At 36.8% G+C, this 23,868-nt stretch overlaps 1 protein-coding gene across 1 annotated transcript; it reads left to right on the forward strand.

Moving 5' to 3' along the window:
- The first annotated feature begins 791 nt into the window (after positions 1-791).
- On the forward strand, positions 792-23,204 carry pitpnab (phosphatidylinositol transfer protein, alpha b). The gene is made up of 12 exons (XM_079862088.1): positions 792-1,034; positions 8,804-8,834; positions 15,140-15,285; positions 17,190-17,281; positions 19,149-19,156; positions 19,408-19,482; positions 19,582-19,665; positions 19,739-19,816; positions 19,931-20,041; positions 21,042-21,164; positions 21,790-21,874; positions 22,897-23,204. The coding sequence occupies exons 1-11, from the start codon at positions 1,018-1,020 to the stop codon at positions 21,835-21,837; spliced, it is 813 nt and encodes a 270-aa protein (XP_079718214.1). The 5' UTR covers positions 792-1,017; the 3' UTR covers positions 21,838-21,874; positions 22,897-23,204.
- Positions 23,205-23,868: the final 664 nt, after the last annotated feature.

A 23,868-nucleotide genomic window follows, 5' to 3' on the forward strand; every position in this document is an offset into this window, starting at 1 on the left:
AAAAAAAAAAAAAAAAAAAAAAAACATTAGTGATAGTAAGTCAGATTTTTTGTAGTAGGCTACAATGAGCAATTATTTAATGCAAATATTTTATGTCTCAAATAAAACAAAATAAAACAAATACAATTTGTCTCTCTATAGTCTCTTCATATTTTTCTCAAATTCTATAAATGAGTCTAAATGAATGAATAAATAAAATTACCTTCATCATCATATTTGGGCGTCCTTAAAGGGATAGAACACACACACACACACACACACACACACACACACACACACAAAACGGTCCCTAGAAAACTAGCATTAAAAGGTTTGCTGAAAGTATGACATTAAACGAGAATGATGATCTGACTCCTTATTAAAATTATAAATCAGATTTTAAAATGCTCAATTAGGATTAGCTACTAGTCCACTGCAGAAACAAATAGCCTACACTGGATCAGGTTTTGAAATACTATAAATAAACAGTGTGAACAGGAGACACAGTCTGTGCTTTGAGAAATGTTTCGGTGGAGGGCAAATCAGAACTACATGAAAATAATCGGATGGTGGGATCTGTCTCCAGATGTGCTATAAATAGACTGCACCAGTTTATCGTTACATAATTTGTGACAGATTGTAATTTGACTGGTATAGAAATGCGACCACCAGCTGTTACATCACAAAAGCGACCACTTCAAAGTCAGACCATCCATCAACGGTCGTCCCAGTTTTAAAAAATAAAATAAATAAATAAATAAATAAATAATATTTACATTAAAGCTGACCACGATTACCCCCTCCTCTGTGACGACATCACTCCTATGTCACGGCATCAGGGGTTGTCGTTAACGCCCCCCTCGGCCCTGATCAGGAAGTGAATCTGTGGGAAACAGAAAAACGGTCCCTAGAATGACATAGAAGCGGGTGAGGTGGGGTAGACCGAGACACCGGGACTAACGCAGGACTCGACACCAATTTGGATTCATCCAGGTGCAAAACGACGTAATCGCTGAAAGGCATAAAGCACCGGAGAAAATGCTCATTAAAGAATTGTAAGTGCAGCGTTATTTTTGATCTGATTGTAATGAGAGCATCCTCTGTTCATGCAGCGCAGGTACCAGAGGCCATGGCGACATTGTAAACTTGACTTTCTGACAGTTCACATTTAAAGCCCTTGATCGCAATTATTTTTCAGGCATTTAATATACAAATGGCTTTGGTGATATTTATAATTTTACCTTGGCCTACAATACACTTTATATGTGTTTAAAACGTGTATGTGACGCTTTGGCTGGTGCCATTAAAACGTTTTCCCTTGATAATAATTATTATTAATCAATTAAACGCTTTTAAGAGGATTTTTGGAACAAATATATCATCGAGTGAGTTTAATTGTTTCTTCATTGTGTTATTGATACGCTCGTGAAGGTGAAACGGACCGAATTGAGCACACCGCGTTCCGATATTAAATGGCGCCTGTGTATTTATACTAATACTTTCAGAAATATCCCGTTCATTCATCACCATGTGGCAATGCAATAGACTTATGCCATATTCACATTTTCAGAACAACTGGATCCGTTCACCTTGCGCATGTTTCATTGAACCGCGCGACTAACTACTTGATAATACTCCAACCCTCAGTCCCCCGTCATTCACCTTTGAAATATTAATAACCTTTAACTGCCCACAAACAGAAGGCACCGTCAGAAAGGTCACTGAAACCATATGAGACTCTCTATTCATCTCAAAACTGTGCAGTGCGTAGCCTATGATATCACATATTTTCTGATGTCAGTGGTAAAAAAAAGAAAAAAAAAAACCAACCTGGTCTGTTTGTTGGTTTTAGATGGGTTTTGGTTAGTGTGTGAATTGTTCAATGACTTTAAAATATTTTCTGTCAGTAATTTTCTGAAAGCCAGGTTTGTTTTGGCGCCCCTATCGTCAAACTATCGTAAAGACGTTTTCAACAAACAGGCGATTTTGTTATACATTTATGAGATGTAAAAATACTGTAATAAAGTGTAAAACATGATAGTAATTTTGTATGACGATTTACATAGCGATAGAGCCGACTTACATAACGATCGAGCAGCTGTTGCTATGGTTACTCGCGCAAAGCTGAATTCTGTTCGCGTGCGTTTGTATACTGTAGCACATTCTGAGTAAACTTCTATGGTGACTGTGTAAACCTAGGGCACGTTCATCTGGTTATAAGCTGGGAGTTGTTGACCAGTTAACACAAGCAAACCATCTTTTTCCTCTCAGGAAGGCTACGTTTTAAAATGAAAAAGGAAATGGTTTTAAAGCGGACACAAACGCAGTGCACATCAGGTTTCTCCTAATGTTTGTCCTTCTGAAATACCTTTTTCTCTTAAATTCCACTGTCGAGGTGTTCTTTCGTGCAGGAAAGCGCACACACACGTCTTCGGGATGACTCAGACACGAGCTGAATCCCTACAACGCGACGCATGTAACAAGGACGCGCCGCTGTATCATCATCATCTGTCATACACATAAACTGTAAAAAAATACACAGGCATCTCTCTGACGTCACTTTCAACCACGTCATGTAGGTTTTGAGAAATAGAGAGGGCTTCGTAGAGAACGAGATATCCGTTCTAATATATATATATATATATATATATATATATATAGGTTTAAAGATATTGGTTTAAAGAATCATGAAATATAGTTTCATTTTTCATATTTTGGAAAATAGCCTACCGCAATAACAACCAAACAATAATAATTGGCACGTTTATTAAGAGGAGCAGGTTCTCTTGTCTCTAAAGTGGATGCTTGTACACCTCAAGTCCCTCAGGGTTTGCGGTCTATGGTACTTGCTTCCAATAATGCACTAAAAAATAACTTTCAACACTAAAAATACCCTCGGGTGAAGAATTAGACCACTGAAATTGGAATGTGGTTTGAGTTTCAGTTTTGATCAGTTGAGATTACTGTCATATTTAAAATTCAAGCTTCATTATTACATGCAGCTTTTATGACCTCATATTTGAGAGATTCATGAAATATTTGTTGTTTTAAATCAACAGTTGCGATAGTCTTTTTCTTGCCTATTGTGACATTTATCCAAATGAAACGTTTTTTCGTATGAGAAGGCAGCGCTTTTGATTATTGTCATTTGCTATTGCTGTGATGTCATGTGAGTGACAGGTTGTCCCGCCCTCATGCCAGTAGAGATGTTGCCTAAAGAAGTTGATTACGAGGCCACATGGGCACATTTAAAAAATAAATAAAGAATGATGTGCACAGATAAATCATTTATAATAAATACATTAATATTCCATAAAAATACAAGACTTGTACATTTTTATTTCATGGTGAATAATTTGTCACACCACACTAAATGGCACTAGTGAAGGTAAAAATGGTGATAAACTTAAAACAATTATAGGATATGAGATACCGTTATAAATTATCCATGGACATATTATACTTCCACTACCTACATTTAAGGATTTTTGCTTTTATTAGACATCAGTAGTTTGTGTAGGCTATGGCAGTGACCTCTTGTTCTGTGTGTCTCCTACTCACTTTCCTCTGATCCAGTTTACCTCCAGGATCCAGACACAATGTCTGCTGGGTCTACTGATCTTATCTGCCATAAAATACCTTTTTAGTCACTCATGCCTCAACGTCATGGCAATTTTACAGATTATATGGGCGTTTCTTCTACTATGATCACTTCTGGCCTGTGGAATTTTAGAAAATAGACTCTCTTAAAACACTTTTCACTATCTCACTCTAGTTTAATTAGTCTCACTAACAATATCCAACATATATGTACATTTATCACTTTGTCATTTTGACATATTCTTTCCTGAAAATGTCTTACTAAGGCTAATTTATAGCTTTTATGTATCCTAAATACACACAATTAAATAAAATGTTTACACTTTTGACTTTATTCAACAAAATTATAGCTTGACCTGAAATTATGTTTAATAAAATTAATAATAATTGTGTTCATAAATGATTTTTTTCTTTATTTTATTCTCACATCATGTCTCATTTCATTTCAAGTTCTTTATTGACAACTGAAAAAACTTTACTAGTGGAAAAATAGTTGGTTGTGGTAAATGATGCCACAACTGCGGGATAGGCTAGTTGTAATTTGTGTAAATCACACAATAAATATCAAAAAGTTTTATGATAGTTTAACTTTAGATCATCAGTTTTAATGCAAGGATTCATATTTTCATAATGGATTTCCATGGTTTAAGATTGAAAGTCTGGCTTTTGGACAAGTGTGACATAAAATGTATAAAACGCATTAGAAAAGTTCCAAAATATATTAAGAAAAAATTTACCTTCATAAAGGAAAAACATCATATATAAAATATCACATTATTATGTCCTCATCTCTGGCTGAATGCAGTTTATTTTAGCTATATAGTAAAGTAGAGAAGCTGACCTTTTCTCTGAATATTGAATTTCAGAATCTATTTGTAAACTTGATTGTCTTGTTACTGAAACAATAAGTAAAGTCTTATACAGCGAAATGCAGCCATGCAGGCAAAGGCATTTATAATGCAGAAAGTAGCCAGGGTGTCATCGAGTACATGAGACACCGAATCCACCATGGTGACCGATAGTCCCTGTTCAGGACACAGGCAACGCTCCGAAGGGCAAGGTGACTCCTGCTATTAGCAGATGCTAACAGAAAACAGTAAAACACACCTGTGCGACCACAGCGTTTGATAAATGGTGAGACTTCACACTGACTTTATGAAGCATCTGATTATGGTCAGGACAAACTTCCCTCAAGTACAAAGGATAAAGAAAAATCAACCTGTTCATAATCAATATTTTTGACTTGTTTTCCAGTAAAAATATCAAAATCATCATAACCATATATTCTCATCAACGTATGAACTTCTAGCCAAAGATCTTCATGTCACCATGAAATAAAAATTGTTTTTTTTTAATTTTTTAATGGAATATTGCGATATTTTATTATAAGTGATTTAACCGTGCAGAGTGTACACATCATTATTTATTTTAATTCATGTGGCCTCATAATCTTTAATCAAAATAACTTCCCGTCCCTCTTGAGGCAACATCTCTTCTCTTCTCTGATGACGTGTTTACTGGCGCGAGGGCTGGACAAACTGTCACTCATATGACATCACAGCAATAGAGTGCTCCACATAGGGTTTTTTAAGAATCTTTGTTAAAATCATGAATTGAGAAATCAAATTTTCCTTGATCTTTTGAGAAGTCATTGTACTATAAAAATATCCTGTAAGTTTCAACTTCCTCGGACCAAAAACAGCTTTTATTGAAACCAAGCTTAGAAAATTACTCGTTTCGGATTTTGTAGTGTGACCAAAGATCAACGCCTACTTCTACATCATTGCCTCTTTAGCCCCGCCCACCAATTCATGCATGTCATGTAGTTAGTAGTGCTGCCTTCACTTGCTATCGGAATTATCATAAATGCGAATTTCCTAGTTAAAAAATGGACATGAACACCCTCTCAAGTCGTGTTTACCACTGGGTAGCTCCGGGAAAATTCCCAAGTTCCCGAGTTGGGCGTTCCCTAAACTTTAAAGGGGACATATCATGCTAAATCCACTTTTTTATCCCTTAAATGCATTTTGTTGTATATTTGGAGTGTTTAGAAGTACAGAAAAGTTAAAATTATTCTCTTCAGGTGCTTCGTTGATATCTTTATATTCTGTTTTGGCCTTATTTTTCAACCTGTTCCGATTTTTCTGTTATCTATGACGTTTTGTGAACTATTACGTCACAGTATTTGCAGCGGAACTGCCAAATAAGGACATTGACTTCCAGCCCAACACTTCGAGCAATCCGCCATTTTTATTTCTCGCTGCAATTTTGTAGTCCAAGCTAAAAGATGCAGAAGTTACGAGAGGGTAAGTTAAAATGTTCGGTTGTTGGATGTAGTAACCCACACGCTTCATTACACCGTCTAATGTAGATGAACTGCTGCGCTTGTGACAGGGCGCATGTTTAACTGAAAGAACGAGCAGAGAGAGAGAGAGACCCGGTTGTGCACTCTCTCTCTTCGGAGCCAGGCGAAAGTGTAAACAAGACTTCACCGTCTCCAAACTAGACGCTGTCTTGCTCTCTCTCCCTCGCACATATTAATCAAAATAAATCGACACGGTGGTAAAAGGTCGGAAGACCAAAGTTTCATGTGTAAATACAGTAACACACCATTGCGATACATCCATATGAAGACGTTGTTCTGCAGGTTCGTCGTCTTCATTTTCATCTCGCTCCGGCTCCGACTCTGGCTCGAACATGTAAGGCTGGCTGGACAAGTCTTCCGTTGTTGACATTTTGTTAATAACGTGTGAATAAAAAGTTTCTGTGCCGCTAGATAATCGTATCTCTGCTATCAAACTACAAAAACGGCCGAACGGGGTGGAGTTGAACCGAGTGTCACCTCTGCATCTTGGAGAGGGGGCGGGGTATGAAGTGTCTCAATTGTATTTAAAGAGACCGCACCAAAACGAGTTGCTCTCAGACGCACATCAGAAAAGGGGTAGAAAAGGGGCCTGTGGAGCTATTATAATGAGGAATTCAGACCCAAGCATTGCAGTTCCGCTTTATATAGATTACAAATGTATGATTTATATGTAAAAAGGAACGATTTAAAAGCATGATATGTCTCCTTTAAACACGGTGGAGGGGAGAACGATTGTTGCTGTGACTGGTTTTCTTTATTCGTTTTTTCCACAACAGCTACATCGCCTTGTCTTGTCGTTAAAGTAGTGTCAGTAAGACGCTGTTCGTTTGTTCGCTTCATTTTACTGCAAATTCATTTTTATACAAGGCACAGTTCGACGCAGGCTTTTCAGAGAGAAAAGATGATGCAGTGCCAACTACATTGGATCCGACAGTAATGTCGCAACACACAAGTGTGAGTAACAGTGTTTTCACCATGTGTCACTATTGCTTTGGCTGATACAGATCGTTTGATATGTACTGAGTATTTAAACTGTAGCTCCGCAGTCACACTGTGAATAGTTTGTTGTTCTTCCCTTTACTTCGGCATTTATGGGGTTAATGCAAATGACAATGTAGGCCTATACGTTTTCACTTTATCAAAAAGGATAAACTATGAATAGCCTATAAGAACGGCTATTCACACATATTTTAAGAAATATGTATAAACAAATATAAAATTTTTGAGAGCGTAGGGAGATTACATCATTCGTGAATAGGGAATAGGGGCGGAATAGGGGCGGAGCTTAAGAGCTCATTTGGCATGTTTTACTTGTAGCGAGACTCTGATTGGTAGAATTTTCTGTACAGAATCATGGGTAATATAGTTTGTCACCACATATTCTGATGTTAAACATGATAATTTCTGAAATAAGTTGAAATAAACTGAGAAATTCCATTAGGGTCTTTTCATATAGGGCTCGGGCCCTATATGCAGGCCAACGGCTTTAACAAAAGCATATAGGCCTACTACCATTGATTAACAACCTCGTAGCTCACTGTAGGGTTGTCTTGAAAGGTTTATAGGTTATCGTTAAAAATCAATTTTCTTATGGAGAAAATTAATGGAGTTTTTATTTCTGCAACCTGACTGTTGCACTCTATAGCAAACCACAGCGGTCCAACGATCCAGTAAATTTCCGATAGACTAAATCAAGCCCAGTCCTACATTTTTCCCATCTTGTTCGAAAAGCCGATTTAGTCACATATGTGTCACAATAGGAAAAGACTATCACAACTTCCGTTTCATTTTCCGACTTTAAAGGTAAACCTGGTCCTTGACCTCCTAACAAGCTCATGCTTCCTGTCAGAGAATGCCTCATAAGTCTGATGTAGACAAACCTGAGGTGTGTGCGTTCATGTCATAAGGCAAATAATGAGAGAGCTCTGCTGGAATGGAGCGCAGTAGTGGTATTGTCTTACTCCTGAGAAGTATTGATTATATATGCAAGCTGCACAGAGTTTGGTACGCCGCCAACTACCATCCAGACACAGTACACAGATATTGGAGACGCTCTTAGGTTTGCTAATATGAACAGATTCATTTTGTATTATGATACTTTAGGCCACTATATATAACATTTGTTGAAGAGACAAAACTGTACATTTCTTGTCTATTACCACCCACTGCTACTTATACCAACGACGGAAAATAAGCGCTGTTACAATGCTTTGTAACAATCTATATTGTTAAAAGCGCTATATAAATGAAGGTGACTTGATCTATAAGTATCAAGTATCTATATACTTGATCTATATACTTGACAATAGCTAAATATGTGGGAGAGCGTTGCTATAGTGTGGCGATATTGTATTGCAATAGGTAGCACTTCAAAGTCAATACCAAATCAAAACTAGTTAGCACATTATTTGTAATTGAAATGGTTTAATGATAATATGGTTATGGTTACACTTAAAATAGGTACGGAGAAACGGAGGGTATACACAATTGGGATTTTTCTAAACACTGTTTTCTACTGTGCGTTGAAAATTATTCTGATCTTTATTGGTGATCAAATCAACTGTCAAATATCTAGTCAAAATAGCAAATTATATATACAGTATATATATACATATATACATACATGTGTGTGTATAACAATTGTAAAGAATTTTCACAATATCACTGTTTTTGCTGTTTTAAAAGCTTTCAAAAACATATGGGGATGTTGCATATAGTAGTTCTATTTTAAGGAATTGTCAAAATAATGGCAGAAGTAAAAAGCATCCTATAAATTTCTAGAAATGTTTTAGAGATGTAACCACATGATAAAGCAAACATGCTCATTATTGTTTAATTGTTTTTCTTTCTCTTTTGCAGTCGAGTGATCCTGCCGATTTCTGTGGAGGAGGTAAGTGCAAATTTAGTGTGTGTGTGAGTGTGTTTGTGTACAGCACGCTGTGAACGCTGGTAATGACACTGATCTCAAACATTGTTTTGGTATGTGTGTGCGGTATCAATCGCTGATTTGCACGTGTTGAGTTCGGATGACTCAGTCTTAGCTCGTTTTGACAACAGAAGAGTCACGATGTAGTTTCGTGATGCTCTCCATGTGCACTAAGCCACAGATCACAGTCGTTCAGTCACTTATGAGTCATTTATCTCAGCAAGAGGATGAATCTTTCTTCTCTCATGCTGTTTGATACCATACAGCCCGTGCAGAACCACTAATCATCACTTCTCTTAGTGTGTGCCAGCATTAATAACTGTGCTTTTGGCCTAGTCAGCAATTCTCACACTTTGCTTCCTCTCTGTCTCTCATTCTTTCCTCTGCCCAATTCAGATTCCCTGTCTCCCAGTCTCCTCATTTCCCATGATCCTCTAGCGTGTCATTCTATTCAGTGATCTGGTCGTGAATATCTAATGAGTCACCTGATACCAACTCCTTCTGCCTCTCTTTCTCTCTCAGCTTTTCTCCTCGTCTAGCCTCATGCACATTTGTGATCTGTAAAAAAATTCAATTCAGATTTCACTTTTATGTTTGGGTTGGCAAAAGAAGTGCCAACCGCCAAGAGGGGTGCAGGTATGATGTCAGAACCTGGAAGTCTAATTCACCGCAGGTTCCTTCGAGATTTTCCTATGGGGTTTTATAGTCAGGTTTTTCCATTTATAAGTAAAATAAAGCCGTCAAAGAACAAAATGTCAAAGTCTAGTCAAGTTATGTTTACCGCGGGCTTAATTTTACACATAAATCCATTATAAAACCCCATAGGAAAATCTCGAAGGAACCAGCGGCGAATTGGTCTTCCGAGTTCTGATGTCATACCTGCACCACTCTATTATCAGTTATTTTATACATAAAATGGGCAGCATGTAATTTTTGCACCACAAACGGCACCAATCAAAATTGCAGTCTGTTTGACTGAACAATGGTTGACGGGAGTGTGGATGATGGAGATCACTGTTTTGGCAGGTTTTGAAAATATTACACACTGCACTTTTAAGATCCAGTCAGATGATTAATCATCTTATCACATACAGTAAAGCACCTCAACTGCTTTTAGATTACCTGACTCCAGCAGTTTATGTCTCTTTAAATCATGTCCTAGTAATCTACTGGTATCTTTGGACCTAAATGTGCAGGTGGGATATGTCCTGGGGGACAAACCCTTTCTCTGGGCTAGATTAAGCAAATTAAAGGGCTGCTTCAACCTTGTGAGGCCCCTCTTTTCATCTGCTCTGGTTTTTACATACCTCAGCATATTCCGCAAAAAAGTACTGTCAGCCCAGATCCATTTAGATTATAGTATAATTAGTTCTGTCACATAAAATATGTATAGGACAAGACATTTTAATCTAAGTCCTGTCAAGTCAGAGCCTCCTTCTAGCACCCAATGGGAGTTTAAAAGGTTAAAAAAGACTTTTGCATTGCATTGCATTGATTTCATTAAGACAGCACAATTAAATGGATGTTGAGCAGATTGGATTCAAATTGAGTTGAATGAACCGAGGGTGGGTGAACATATCTAGTTTCACTCTTTCATCATCATTTTAATTGATCAGTCTATGTGTTTATTTAACATATTTTACCCAATGTGTAAGCCTTGCACATTCTAGTTTGAAAATGCCTGCTCTTACATTAAAAATGACACAGATTGAGTAACTTACATTTTAGGTCCAATATTGTTTTAGGACCAATTGATACTTTGCACGTGACGTCACAAGTACTGGCTGGCGGGCAAGAACATCGTTCTCCAGCGACGAAACCCAGTAAACCAACCAAGGGTCGCCAGTTTTACTATACAAAAGTTGGTGTTTTGAGGTGTAAACGACATGCCAGATAGTTGTTGTGCAATTGGATGCACTAACCGCTGATGAGATAAGCAACCTTCACAGTATACACACGTCTGTGCAAATTATCATCAAAGGTAATTTCAACATTTGTTTGAATACAATGGGTGTATGATCATGTAATTAATCGTGTCTTTAAGTTACTGTAGTTTTGTTAATCAACACCACCAGTATTCACCAGCTGGTTCGGCGAGTCAGCTGTTTGTGTTATGAGTCTAAGCTAGACTAACTGTACGTTCACACTGCCGCCGGCGAGAGCGGCAAAATTCATTGAAAATGAATGATTTCCGGGCACTTTGACGCTCTCGCCGGTGGCGGTGTGAACGCACAGTAACAGCGGTCGTCTTTTGCTAACAATAACATAAGTGGGTGATAGGTTGTTTTGAGGTTTGCGATATCTATGATTTTCAATGAGAACCAGAGATGACCCAACAGTAGAGCTAGATTATTTATGGAGGAATTATTAATGCTCGATTATCTTTAAAAAAATGGTCTGCTTTACACAATTTAGCTACCTTGGAGTTAATCCTAGTCCATAGTTATGCAGCTAGCTCGCTAACAGACTTGATAGCTACTAGAAAGTCCTGGAACTACAGGACTCAACGTTGAAAATACCCGTTTGTTGCCCGCCAGGTATCCGTGGTAGTCACGTGACTGCAAAGTATCAATAGCGTCGTGTTCCTCAGCAACACGCAGTGTTGTTCTGTCCCTCATAGAATCAATTTTAAAACGAATCAGTTGAGTGAATGATTCAATTACTTATTTGTTTCTCTTCTAAATGAATAAGCATTTTGAACGAATCGTTTGATGAATAATTCAAACTCATTCATAAAGACACTCACTTGTTGCCAACTTCTGGCACTACTAACTAAAATAAGGTAAATAAAGTACAGTAACCATTTGTTTTATTTATTTCTCTTAAAATATGTTTATTTTTATTTGTAATGGAGGATTGATGATGACATTTAAATGAAAAATATTAGATAAATTGAGATATTAGAGAAATAAAGTTTCTTAGATTGCTTGAGTAGAAAATATCAAGGATGAGATCTTGAATCCACATTTCAAGAACAAAGAATCATGATATTATATTCATTTGGCCTCTTGCTGCAAATTTAGACCATCTGTACCCCCCCATCTTCATAAAATTCCCAGAATCACCACTGGTTATTAGTCTTTATGGTTGCGGATACAAATAAACGACAATGACTGGCACATTCTTTTGAGCACTGAGAGCAGCTCTTGTCAGATAAGCTCACATGAATTAAAGCCTTGATCCTTCATCTGCCTTCAGGAGCCTTAAAGACACGTTTTATTTGGCGGATGTTGTTTAAAGCAAGAGGGCAAAGTACTATTCCTGGAGTCCATTCATTCAGCAGGGAATGATGGATTAAGGACGCTTACTTGCTTAAGGGGGCAGCTGGGCAGTTTATGCCTCCTTGTGACACTCCCTCATTTCCACTCTTTTTTCCTCTTCCTTGTTTAGAATCATACACACACACAAACACCATAAGCTGTCTGTCAGTGTAGACATGCTGGCGCGTGAGAAATCCTTTCTGTCTGTTATCCTGTCGATTAGTCTGAGCTCACATCTTCTAGCCTGTCCATCACCATCAGCGGACTATAATCAGGGCTTAACCAGACTTTCTTATTGTCCACACATATCACATGCTGTTCATTCAAAAAGATTACAGTTTTATGCAATGTCACTTTAAAAATAGATATATGGCACACAAATACGAAAAATAGCACATCCGCTGCAGACGAGACCCTGTCCGATGCTGTGTGTGTGTGTGTGTGTGTGTGTGTGTGTGTGTGTGTGTGTGTGTGTGTGTGGTCTGCAGAGTGAGTGGGATGATGGTGTGTGATGTAGGTTGGATTTTCATAGAGTGCTGCAAAGTGACGCATACTGCTACTGGCCTCTGATTGGTTGAGAGGAGGAGAGGAGAGACGAAGTCTCTGATTGGTAGAGGAATGATGACACTGCATGTAGAGAACCACAGTCTACACAGGGAGCATGAAACCTATAAATCTATCTGTCTGTCTGTCTATCTATCTATATATCTGTCTGTCTGTCTGTCTATCTATCATCTGTATGTATGTCTGTCTAATGAGTGTCACCTCCTTCACCTCCCTCTCTTTCTTCTCACCATTTCTCTCCTCTATCTTGCATTCTATAACTGGTATTGGCAATCTTCTCTGTGTCGTCATTTTCTTTCTCCTGTTCTCTCTCACACATACACTTATGTGTGAGGGCGGTGTGTTTAGGGATGAATACCCGCATTTAGACAGTCAGGCTGTTTCTAGGTAAGATTCTGAAGGTGTTTTAGGCTGAATCTCTGCTGCTGGCTCAGCTCAGACACTAAGTGGAGGCTGCGGACATTGAGCATGTGTGTCAGGACATTAAATCTCTCAGTTTAACACATCTACCTCACAGTAGACCCATTTTACTAAACAATATCTGCAGATTTTCTCTTTTTATATTGTCATGACCATTCAAGTTTGGGGGCATGTGCCAAGTGTATATTGTGAATGTTTTTTGTTTTTTTTTATGATTTATTTTATTTATGCAGTTTTATAATTAAGATGCAAATGTATTGTAGGAAATGGCAGAGGGGACCCTAGTTGGAAAACAAAGTAATATATTTTATATTTTTAAACCATAGATGCAGAAATTCCCACTATATTCATGTATGAAATAGTGGCTATTACGTGGATAAATGTTGGAACTGGAACTCCCGCCCCCCTTGAAAAAATCAAAAATGCTTTAGCTATGTCTAAATCTCCAGTTCAGTCGCATCTTTTGCAGATCATCTGCTTTAAATGGAAAATTAGCGTCATTAGTATCATCAGCACTTTAACGACATGTTGTGTTATGGAAATCAGTCAGAAGGCTAATTATATGATTCTGACGCAAAACGTACTTCATACACCGAAAATGATAACTTTTGTTGAAAAAGTAAGTCAGATGTTGATACATTAACTACTCTGGGGTGCGTTTCCCATAATGCATCGTTAGCCAACTACAGTATGGTTGCAAGTTCCGTCGTTATCAGCATAGTTCAACGAGTCTTTGTTTCCCGAAAACATAGTTTTACAGCATCGCAAAGTTGTGTGGTTCAACAGCTCTTGACCTGTGGTTCGAAGTATAGTTTCTTGTTTGCATGACATGTGGACTTAATAAATCCTTGTCTTGAGCAAAACAAGCAAGCTGACATTCAGTGCAATCTGTAACTTTTATTTAGAATACATACAAATGTAATTTACGTCTTTTAGTTTGTCAAGAGATTTAAAGCACCGTTTTTGAAGAGTGCGCATGTGTGAACGTGCTCTACCACGTACTGTAAGAACGAGTCTATTATTGAATTTGGAAACAGAGCAAAATAACTGAGAAAAATTAGAAATAGTCCTCAGATACCATGTCCTCAATTTATAGCAAAACATCTAGCATTAATTTGATCTCAACAGATTCATTAAAAGTAGTTATTACTCCACCAACTGTATGGCATCATTAACCAACATGGTTAAGCGACCAATTTGCGACAGTATGGTTTCGGGAAACAGTCGTGACTAGCTAGTTGATTTCTTCAGCGATGCAACATGGTAGTTAAAGGTGCTGAAACAACGATCTCCGATATTTGAATTTGGACTGCAGTACCTATTTCAACCACTAGTTTACAGATGCGTCGTTGTACGGGAAACGCACCCCTGATGGATTCAGTTCGGTGTAGGATTGAAACTGCTTACATGTATTTTTGAACTATTCATTAAGCCACTTGGAGTCATCCGTTCAGGATCTTATCAGATTACACTGGTCGTGCTGTATGGATTCAATAAAAAGAACCAGTTCATAAGAGTCATTTGTTCAGGAATTGGGCTAAACTGTTCGCTTAGATTGTATGTTAGTTTTTTTTTTGTGCACAAGATGTTTCTTGCAGTTATTTTGCTGTATTTTTATTGCATCACATTCAATGCAGACTGCAAACTTGCATTCCCTTATCATTCATCTGTGTCTGTGCTTATTTGCAAAGTCTTTTTGCAGTTTTTACTCGGTATAGTGCTGCATTGCACGTGTGTGTGTATGTGTGTATATTCTAACTATATTCTCTACAGGATTATATGTGATTAAGATATGAAAGAGGCCATTGTTCTTTGACCAATCTGTTTATCAGCATAGATTAACAGAAGAGGAGGGAAACACACACACAGAGAGAGAGAGAGAGAGAGAGAGAGAGAGAGAGAGAGAGAGAGAGAGAGAGAGAGAGAGAGAGAAACAGGAGAAACCAGGATTAATATATGACAGTGTTCAAATATAACTGAAATATAACTCAGATTGTGAAATGTATGTATTTCTCTGTCTTACAGTATCAGGTCGGGCAGCTGTACTCCGTAGCGGAGGCCAGTAAGAACGAGACAGGTGGAGGAGAGGGTGTGGAGGTGTTGAAGAACGAACCCTACGAGAAAGATGGCGAGAAGGGACAGTACACACACAAAATCTACCACCTGCAGAGGTACTCACACACCCAGACACACAAGTGTATTAATAAAATGTGCTAGATTCATGTTCAAATAAAAAAATAATGCACTAAAAAAATAGGTTCATCGTTTAGACATCCTCGCATCATTCCAATAAACCAGTATACTGTAACCAGTATGATCTTTCACAAGTTTAGCAAAATATCCTGGTTATTTTGTCATTTTGTGGGGTTAGGTTAAGTGCACAACTTTACCTCCTAGGGTTGCCTAGTTTCGCTAGAGAAATAGGCAATCTGGCCTAAAAACAAGCCCAAAATAATTAACCAGTTCTGGAAAAACAAGCCTAAAATAAGCAACCCCTGGTTGTGGGTTGTGGGACATACCGGTACACACGTCACACAGTCTGCATAGGGATTCCCTTTAAAAGGGATTTTGTTCCAGTTTTCTATTATGTTCTGCCAAAAACACGGATCGCTTTTATTCTTTAAACCGTTTCTAGTCCCATTCAAAAACTTCCTTCTACTTTCCTGGCATGTAATTCAAAGCCCAAAGGACAGATCACTTGCATAAATGAACTGAACTAAAATTATGATTTCATTGTCCCCAAAACTCATGAGACACGTAAACTCCAGGCACTTTATTTTCCCTGGCTAAATAAGATGTAATTTACCAATATAATATGTATGCATTGATGGCTATCAATTTTATTAAGACATTCCTTACTGTTGCATCAAAAGCAGCTTGTAATGGCATAAACATGCTGAATCATATTATGATAAAAAAAAGTAAAAAAAGTAACAGTCCATTTGTGGGTTCAGTAAATTATGTTTTCATTAACAAAGTTTGGGAGGACCACGTTGAGATAAACTGTTCCACAACAGTTTTTTTTTTTTACTGTATATAATATATGCATATTTTATACTATATCTGATTATAAGTAAATGTGAACTCGTGAACGTAATCTTTAAATGCATGCAGCTCTGGCACGAATAAGAGCACCATCTCAGTGGAAAAGAGCGCAGACTTACATACCTTTGTCACCACAGCGCTTGCTCAAATAATAAAGTAGTCATGAGGGCCGCTGCTGGCTAAATTGATGCCCTAAGCAGAATTGTATTGTTTTATAGTTATGATATAAAAACTGATCTCTACAGTAGCGATCAAAATCACTTAATGAAAGTAACGTGACTCTTTAAATAAAGATTATATCAATTACATCGTTACACCAGTAGGTGGCTACAAGGGACTGTTTAAAAACATGTAGACCTATTTTTCATTGAAACATTCATTCAAGAGTTTCGTTCAAACATTTGATTAATCCAGTAATGAAACATGTGAAGTCTTTATGATTCATTCATTTACAATAAAGTTTCACAGGTTTGTGAACATGCCTGAATGCACGGAATTCATCTTGGGCTTTTTTTTCTTTTTCGCCTCTTTTGTCTCTTTCTGGTGTAAGGGGATATTTTTTTTTTGAGCAACAGAGTTGGTGCCCTACGCAAACTGCGTACTCTTCTTATAGGGAGCGGCGGTACTTGTAGTCTTACATTTTGTCCTATGAGTGCCAACCATTAACAATCCCAAATACGCAACTGTATTCTGGAAAGAAGCCCAAAAAACACAACATGCGACTGCCAAAATCTATAAGCGACTATAAGTATAAGTGAAAAAAAAAAAGCCCACAGTTACTTATAAGCGGACTTGGCAACTCTGGACACTCCCCTTGTCTGTTATTGGTCAGAATAACAGATAGCCCCACCCCAAACACTCACCATTGGTTGAGCCACTGTTGCTATGTTCATCTGGTTAAATTCCTCAAAAAAACAGAGCAATTGGTTGGAGAAAGTATTTTAACAAAAAAGAGACACATTTCACTTTAAATGTGGTATTTGTAAAAAAAAAAAAATTCTACATCTCATTTGCATTTTTGCTTTTTCAGTAAAGTCCCATCGTTTGTACGAATGCTTGCACCAGCATCAGCGCTGAACATTCATGAGAAAGCTTGGAACGCCTACCCATACTGTCGCACAGGTAACACACACACACACACACACACACACACACACACACACACCTGAAGGGGGTTTATTCTGAGATAACACACACACACACGCACACACACACCTGAAGGGGTTTATTCTGAGATAACACACACACACTCTCTCTCACACACACACACACACACACACACACACACACACACACACACACACACACACACCTACATTTCTTTTCATGTGCTCTTTGTTCCTCTTGCTTTCTTATTATTATGCCTTCCTATCTGTTTCTCTCTGTTTCTCGGGCACTGAATAATTCACAGTTTGAGCTGAGAAGGAGTGGGGTTACAGCACAGGAAACTGAGATTATACTGACACATTCCCTTCACATCATTCTCACAGCCACATACATGGCAGACTCCCCATTTGCTGAAGTCTGTTCATCAAGATATTTGTAAATCTTGTTGCAGTGCTACAGTTTTGCTTTTGAATAAACTGTAAAGTTGATATGGCAAGTATTGAGTAGTAATACAATTTTTTAATAATTTAACAGTATTTAAAATATCGAATAACAAAATTATTTGTCTGATATCTTTTTTGGCCAGTTGTCCTCTAAATCTGTAAGTTGTTAGAAAAAAAAAAGGTTTCCAGCTATAATCATGTGTCAATGTCAAGGTGTCTACAGATACAGTAACATTGTAGTGTGTCAGTGGTTTTCATTTAAGCTCCAGCTTCTACATTTCCTTCACAGGAAAGGTCCAAACATCTGTTTCAAGAATCAATATGAAATTTCAGAAATATTCACTGCAAAATTTGGCAACCTTTACTGTAATACCTTGTGTAAGAATAGGAAATAATACATCTTAAAGTTGCAATGAAATTATAATAATAATAATAATAATTCGTTACATTTATATAGCGCTTTTTCTGAGACCTCAAAGCGCTTTACATAGATGGGGGAATCTCCTCAACCACCACCAATGTGCAGCATCCACTTGGATGATGCGACGGCAGCCATATTGCGCCAGAACGCCCACCACGCACCAGTTTACTGGTGGAGAGGAGACAGTGATGAAGCCAATCAGTATATGGGGATGATTAGGAGGCCATGATGGACAGAGGCCAAGGGGCAAATTTGGCCAGGATGCCGGGGTTACACCCCTACTCTTTTTCGAAGGACATCCTGGGAACATCCACAGAGAGTCAGGACCTCGGTTTAACGTCTCATCCGAAGGACGTATATATACTATATATATATATAATATAGACGTATTATAGTAGTGAGGGATCTTTTCTTCCGTGTTGTGACGTACATCTGAGTGTAAAGTTGAGGAAATCAAGTTCAAATTCAAGATCAATACATCCTTATAAAGAAAATTTTATGTCAAAAATCTCTAAAAATGAAACATGCATGGATTAAATGTTTACAATAAGATCAATAACATGCATTTATAGGGTCAAGTTAAATGTAATGCAGACTTTTAGTATTTATAATTGTCTATTCAAGCCTGCTTTCAAATATAGAATCACAAATAAAAAAAATACCAAACTGACATTTTCATCAAAAACAGACATTTTTTTTGCATTTGTGTTAACAAGTTCCAGTTGAGTTTTAATTGAACAGAGATCTTTAATGAGTTGATTTATTGTTTCTCATTAATTTATTGATTTATTGTGACTGTGAAACCAACAAATTTATTATGAAAAATTGTGGGACCAATCTTGAGTTTTGTTATGGATATTATTTGCAGTGTTTTTGCTTCCAGGTTGAATTCATATGGACTAAGATGAGACTAAATACAATTAGGAATGGTCTTAAATGAGACGTGCTGTTTTCTTGAACAGAAATGGTCTAATTTATATAATCTTTCTTTTCTTATGCCTGTCCTGCATCACTTCAGTAATCACTGTAAGTATGCACTGTTCACAAGTATACACACACTTAAGACTTTTTCTAGTACAACCTGTCATATGATAGAACATGATAAACATGTAGATGTATAGCACAAGCACATACAAACACTCACTGTTTGAGTGAAAGACAAGACAGTAACTTTAGCTGCAGTGAAATGAGAGAGGACGCACGTCAATGCAGTCACTCTAAAGTCTGTTGATCAGTTATAGTTTTATCAGTTTGTTCATTGATTATCTCTGTCTTAGAATGAGTATATGAAAGAAAACTTCCTCATCAAGATCGAGACGTGGCACAAACCTGACATGGGACAGCAGGATAATGTAAGTATTGTAATGCATGATGTTTGTGTGAACGCCACAGTTTTGTGTAAAACCTGACACTCATGTTTTCTAACATGATTGTTGCGTTCATCTGTATAGGTTCACGGTTTAGACCCAGACACCTGGAAGAAGGTAGATGTGGTGTACATAGACATCGCTGACAGGAGTCAGGTGGAGCCAAAGGTGAGCTTCACTTAGATAAAATAGTTACCTTCTCCAGTTACTTTCTAATATGATCAGTGTCATCTCTCTGTAGGACTATAAACCAGAAGAAGACCCCACTAAGTTTAAGTCTGTAAAAACTGGAAGAGGGCCGCTTGGTCCGGATTGGAAGGTATCTATAAGCATCCTTAATGACTGTGTACTGGTATACAATTTGTGTAAATATGCATGCTTGATGTATGAGTGGGAAGCTTACTAATGCTTAATGGATTTTGAATCTGTGTAGAAAGAACTACCTAAAAAGACAGACTGCCCACACATGTGTGCCTACAAACTGGTTACTGTCAAGTTCAAGTGGTGGGGCCTGCAAAACAAAGTGGAAAACTTTATTCAAAAGGTAAGTGCGTGAAACATCTACATTATGTGATTCATATTGTATCATATTTTCTGACTATATTTATTTTATTTTTTCTGTCTTTTTTCACCTGTCAAATAGGCTTTGTTCAGATTGGCAGAATTTGTTTTGCTTTATCTTACTCAAATGTATTTATATTTGTTATAACCTGATCCAAACCACATTGATATGCACTGCCAATGAAAGGTTTTGGGGTCAGTAAGATTTTTGAAATACTTTTATTCTGTAAGAATAGTTTTTTAATTGATCGAAAGTGACAGTAAAGATATTTAAAATGTGGCAAAATATTTTAATTCAAATAAATGCTGTTCTTTTGAACTTTCTATTCATTAAATAATCCTAAAAAAAAATTTTTTATCACTAAATCAGCATATTTGAATGATTTCTGAAGGATCATGTGACATTGAAGACTGGAGTAATGATGCTGAAAATTCAGCTTTGATCACAGGAATAATTTACATTATATATATATGATTTTCAGCATCATTACTCCAGTCTTCATATATATATATATATATATATATATATATATATATATATATATATATATATACTATAAACAAAAAAAGTTATTTTTAAACTGTAATAATATTTAACAATATTACTGTTTTTACAGTTTTTTTCTTTTTAATCAAATAATACTGAATACTGACCCCAAACGTTTGAATGGAAATGTATGGGTTGAAATCCGTTTTTTGGGCATTTCGGTAAGGATAGTCAAGTTCAGAAAGAAAAAGTAATTGTCCACATACAAATACCATCATAAAATTACACTTTACCACTAACTTATATACAAGCATGTTCTCCAATTCCTGATAAACTTTCTAACTTTTTTTTAATTATTATTATGGAAGTAAAATCGGTTGTGATCGCCATTTCATGTTGACTTTAAATTGGCATTTCATGGCATCTTGTGGACTTCAGTTAGAACTACACAAAATTCACCTTCCAAAATGAACTTTGTACCTCTTTCTTCCTTTAGCAAGAGAAGCGCTTGTTCACTAATTTCCACCGGCAGCTGTTCTGTTGGATTGATAAATGGATCGAGTTGAACATGGACGACATCCGCAGAATGGAGGAAGACACCAGGCGGCAACTGGATGAGGTCAGATGAGATGCCCTGCAGCAGAATTACATTTACACTGTCTTTGTCCACTATAAAATCATCCCTGATCTCTGTTGCTCAGTTTGAACTAGCCTTTATATGGTAATGATGAAAGCCAGTTAGCCTAATGAGCAAATTGCTCTGAAATATTTTTGTTGTAGAATTTAACAGAAGAGTACAGACAATTGAATTCAACTGTTGTGAGATTGAGTTTTTGTTTATGTTCTGTTGTCACATTCGGCCCGCCACACATTTTCCCACAGTACAAAGACAATAGCGTGTAACAAGGCAGATGAATAATTGAATGTAGGTCATAATGAGGTCCAGTCGCTGTGAACAAAAGGGGGAGCAGAATGAGGCAGGTCACAGTTCAGCGCTCTCAGGTGCCGTCCAGGGAATGAGTGACGTCATGTATTGGCGGCATCCCTAGTTTCTCACACTTTAAAGGACTATCCCTGAAATCAGTGTCTCCTCCTCGACTCCCACAAGCGTTCCATAATCTGTAAATCGATATGACAAATCAGGATAAGCCCTTCCTGAATTAAATCTTTAGCCCCTTCCTCTTCCGCAAGGAGTATTTCACTTAGTAAGCACACATGCATCTTTCTCCATTGCTATCTTTCAGATGAGAGTGAAGGATCCAGTGAAAGGAATGGTGGCTCTTGAAGACTGAGGCTGCTCTGTGTTTCTGAATGCTGCTGTTCATAAAGGTAATTCATGATCTTTAGCGCCCCCTAACGTCATTTATCTAACACAGCAATTGAGAACTGAAAAATAATGTCATATTTCCTAGTTTATGGACTCAGTAAACTGACATGTTTGCGCTAATATACTATAATACTAACATTAATTATGTTGCAGTTTACATGGTATGTACAGTGTGCACATTTTGTGTATGCCTAGAATACTCCCACAGTGCATTGCACTTGAACTTTCATTGCCATTGTGATGCATGGACCGGATGTAATTACAGCCACAATCTCTATTTTGACTTATTGTTTGATTGAACAAAAATGAAAATAATTTTTAAAAAGGATGTAAGAAAAATTTAAAATGAACGTATGTATTTTCAAGTTGATAACCGTATGCCGCTTACATGGATTGTGATAAAGGTCATGTTCTAATGTACAACAATGCAAAATAGTACTATTTGAAACAATAATGGTGGAATAATAATATCCCTTTTATTTTTGAACATTTATTTATGATATCTATATACGGTATATGTAAATTATTTTAAACTTACAGTTCTAAAGTTTGGAGTTGAACTGTACTCCATTTTATTGTCTCTTATTGTCATTTATTTTATTAAAAAATATGGTAAATAATGTAATATTGTGAAATATTATTACACTTAAAAATAACTGTTTTCTATTTTAATATATTATAAAATGTAATTTATTCCTGTGATGCGAAGCTGCATCATTACTCCAGTCTTCAGTGTCACATGATCCTTATCATTATTATCAATGTTGAAAACAGTTGTGCTGTATAATGTTTATTTATTTATTTATTTTTTATCAATTTAATGCTTCCTTTTTGAGTAAAAGTATTAATTTCTTAAAAACTACTGTTTAAAAGTATTGACTCCAAACTTTTAAACAGTAGTACTGGACAGTATTTAGTAAGTAGCATATCAGTAACATAACTGAACTTAACTGTGGTGTTTAACATTTAAATTAATTGAATTCTCTTGTTTTCTCTCTCTCTCCTGTCATTGAATCTCTCTCAGTTTAGGCGGAGACCAGCAGCATCTCTTCCCTCAATCAAATCAAAGCAACTTGTCTTTTTAATCGTAATCAGTCCTTCATCCAGCCCTATTCATGGCCGTTTGTCCTGAGTATCCTCCATTTCCTCCTTTCAGTCTGACAATGGAGCACATTGACTAGTTAAATAAGCTATTACTTGTCTGGTTCAAAAGTCATGCCCACTTTATGAAGTCTACCTACTTTATACTTATTACAGGGACGATCAGCAGTTCGTCATTTATGATGTCAAATCTTTATATTTAAATCTGGAGCTGGAAAGAATTATGTTTTAAGATGAGTTTAATGTTAAGCAGATGATATTTGTGTGTGCGTATATATATATATATATATATATATATATATATATATATATATATATATATATATATATATATTATATTCAGAATATCTATTGGCAGTGGAGTTATTGTGACAGGTGTACAAACAGGGTTTTTAAGTGATTGTTCTCCTATTTTTTTTTTTGCGGACCAAGATATATATATTTTTTTCTGTTTTGTTTTAATCATGTAGTGAGTTGTTTTTGTTGCTCTGTTTTAATTTTATTCTACCCACTTTTAAACCTATTTACCAGCTGATCCAAGCTGTAAGTGTGTCTCTTTATAGTATAGTAGCCTACTGTAGTGTACAATCACAGTCCCTTCATCCTGACCTTTATTAGTAACATGCATTGCGGATTCGTCTTGACTGGCAGCTGCTTGGTCACGTTAAAGCTTCAGACTGCAAGTACAGTTCATACGTTAACGCAAAACAGATGGTTTATTATAATCAGCTCAGCATTGCTACATCAAACAGTATCACATTCTTGAAATAAGAAGTTAAAAGTGTTGTTTGTTTGTTAATCAGTCAATATGAATGGTTTTCATTGTCCTCTCTTCTCATGCATAATTGCCTTCTGCGTGATAATGTGCTATTTTGCTCAAGTTATTTTATTTATT

This window comes from Squalius cephalus (assembly GCF_949319135.1).
Source record: "Squalius cephalus genome assembly, chromosome: 24".
NCBI lineage: Eukaryota > Metazoa > Chordata > Actinopteri > Cypriniformes > Leuciscidae > Squalius > Squalius cephalus.

Excerpts from the sequence above, each read along its gene's own strand:
- pitpnab (XM_079862088.1), top strand. Across the intron at positions 19,666-19,738 it reads GGAGTCAGGTGGAGCCAAAG|GACTATAAACCAGAAGAAGA; the intron begins GTGAGCTTCACT and ends ATCTCTCTGTAG. Across the intron at positions 20,042-21,041 it reads TGGAAAACTTTATTCAAAAG|CAAGAGAAGCGCTTGTTCAC; the intron begins GTAAGTGCGTGA and ends TTCTTCCTTTAG.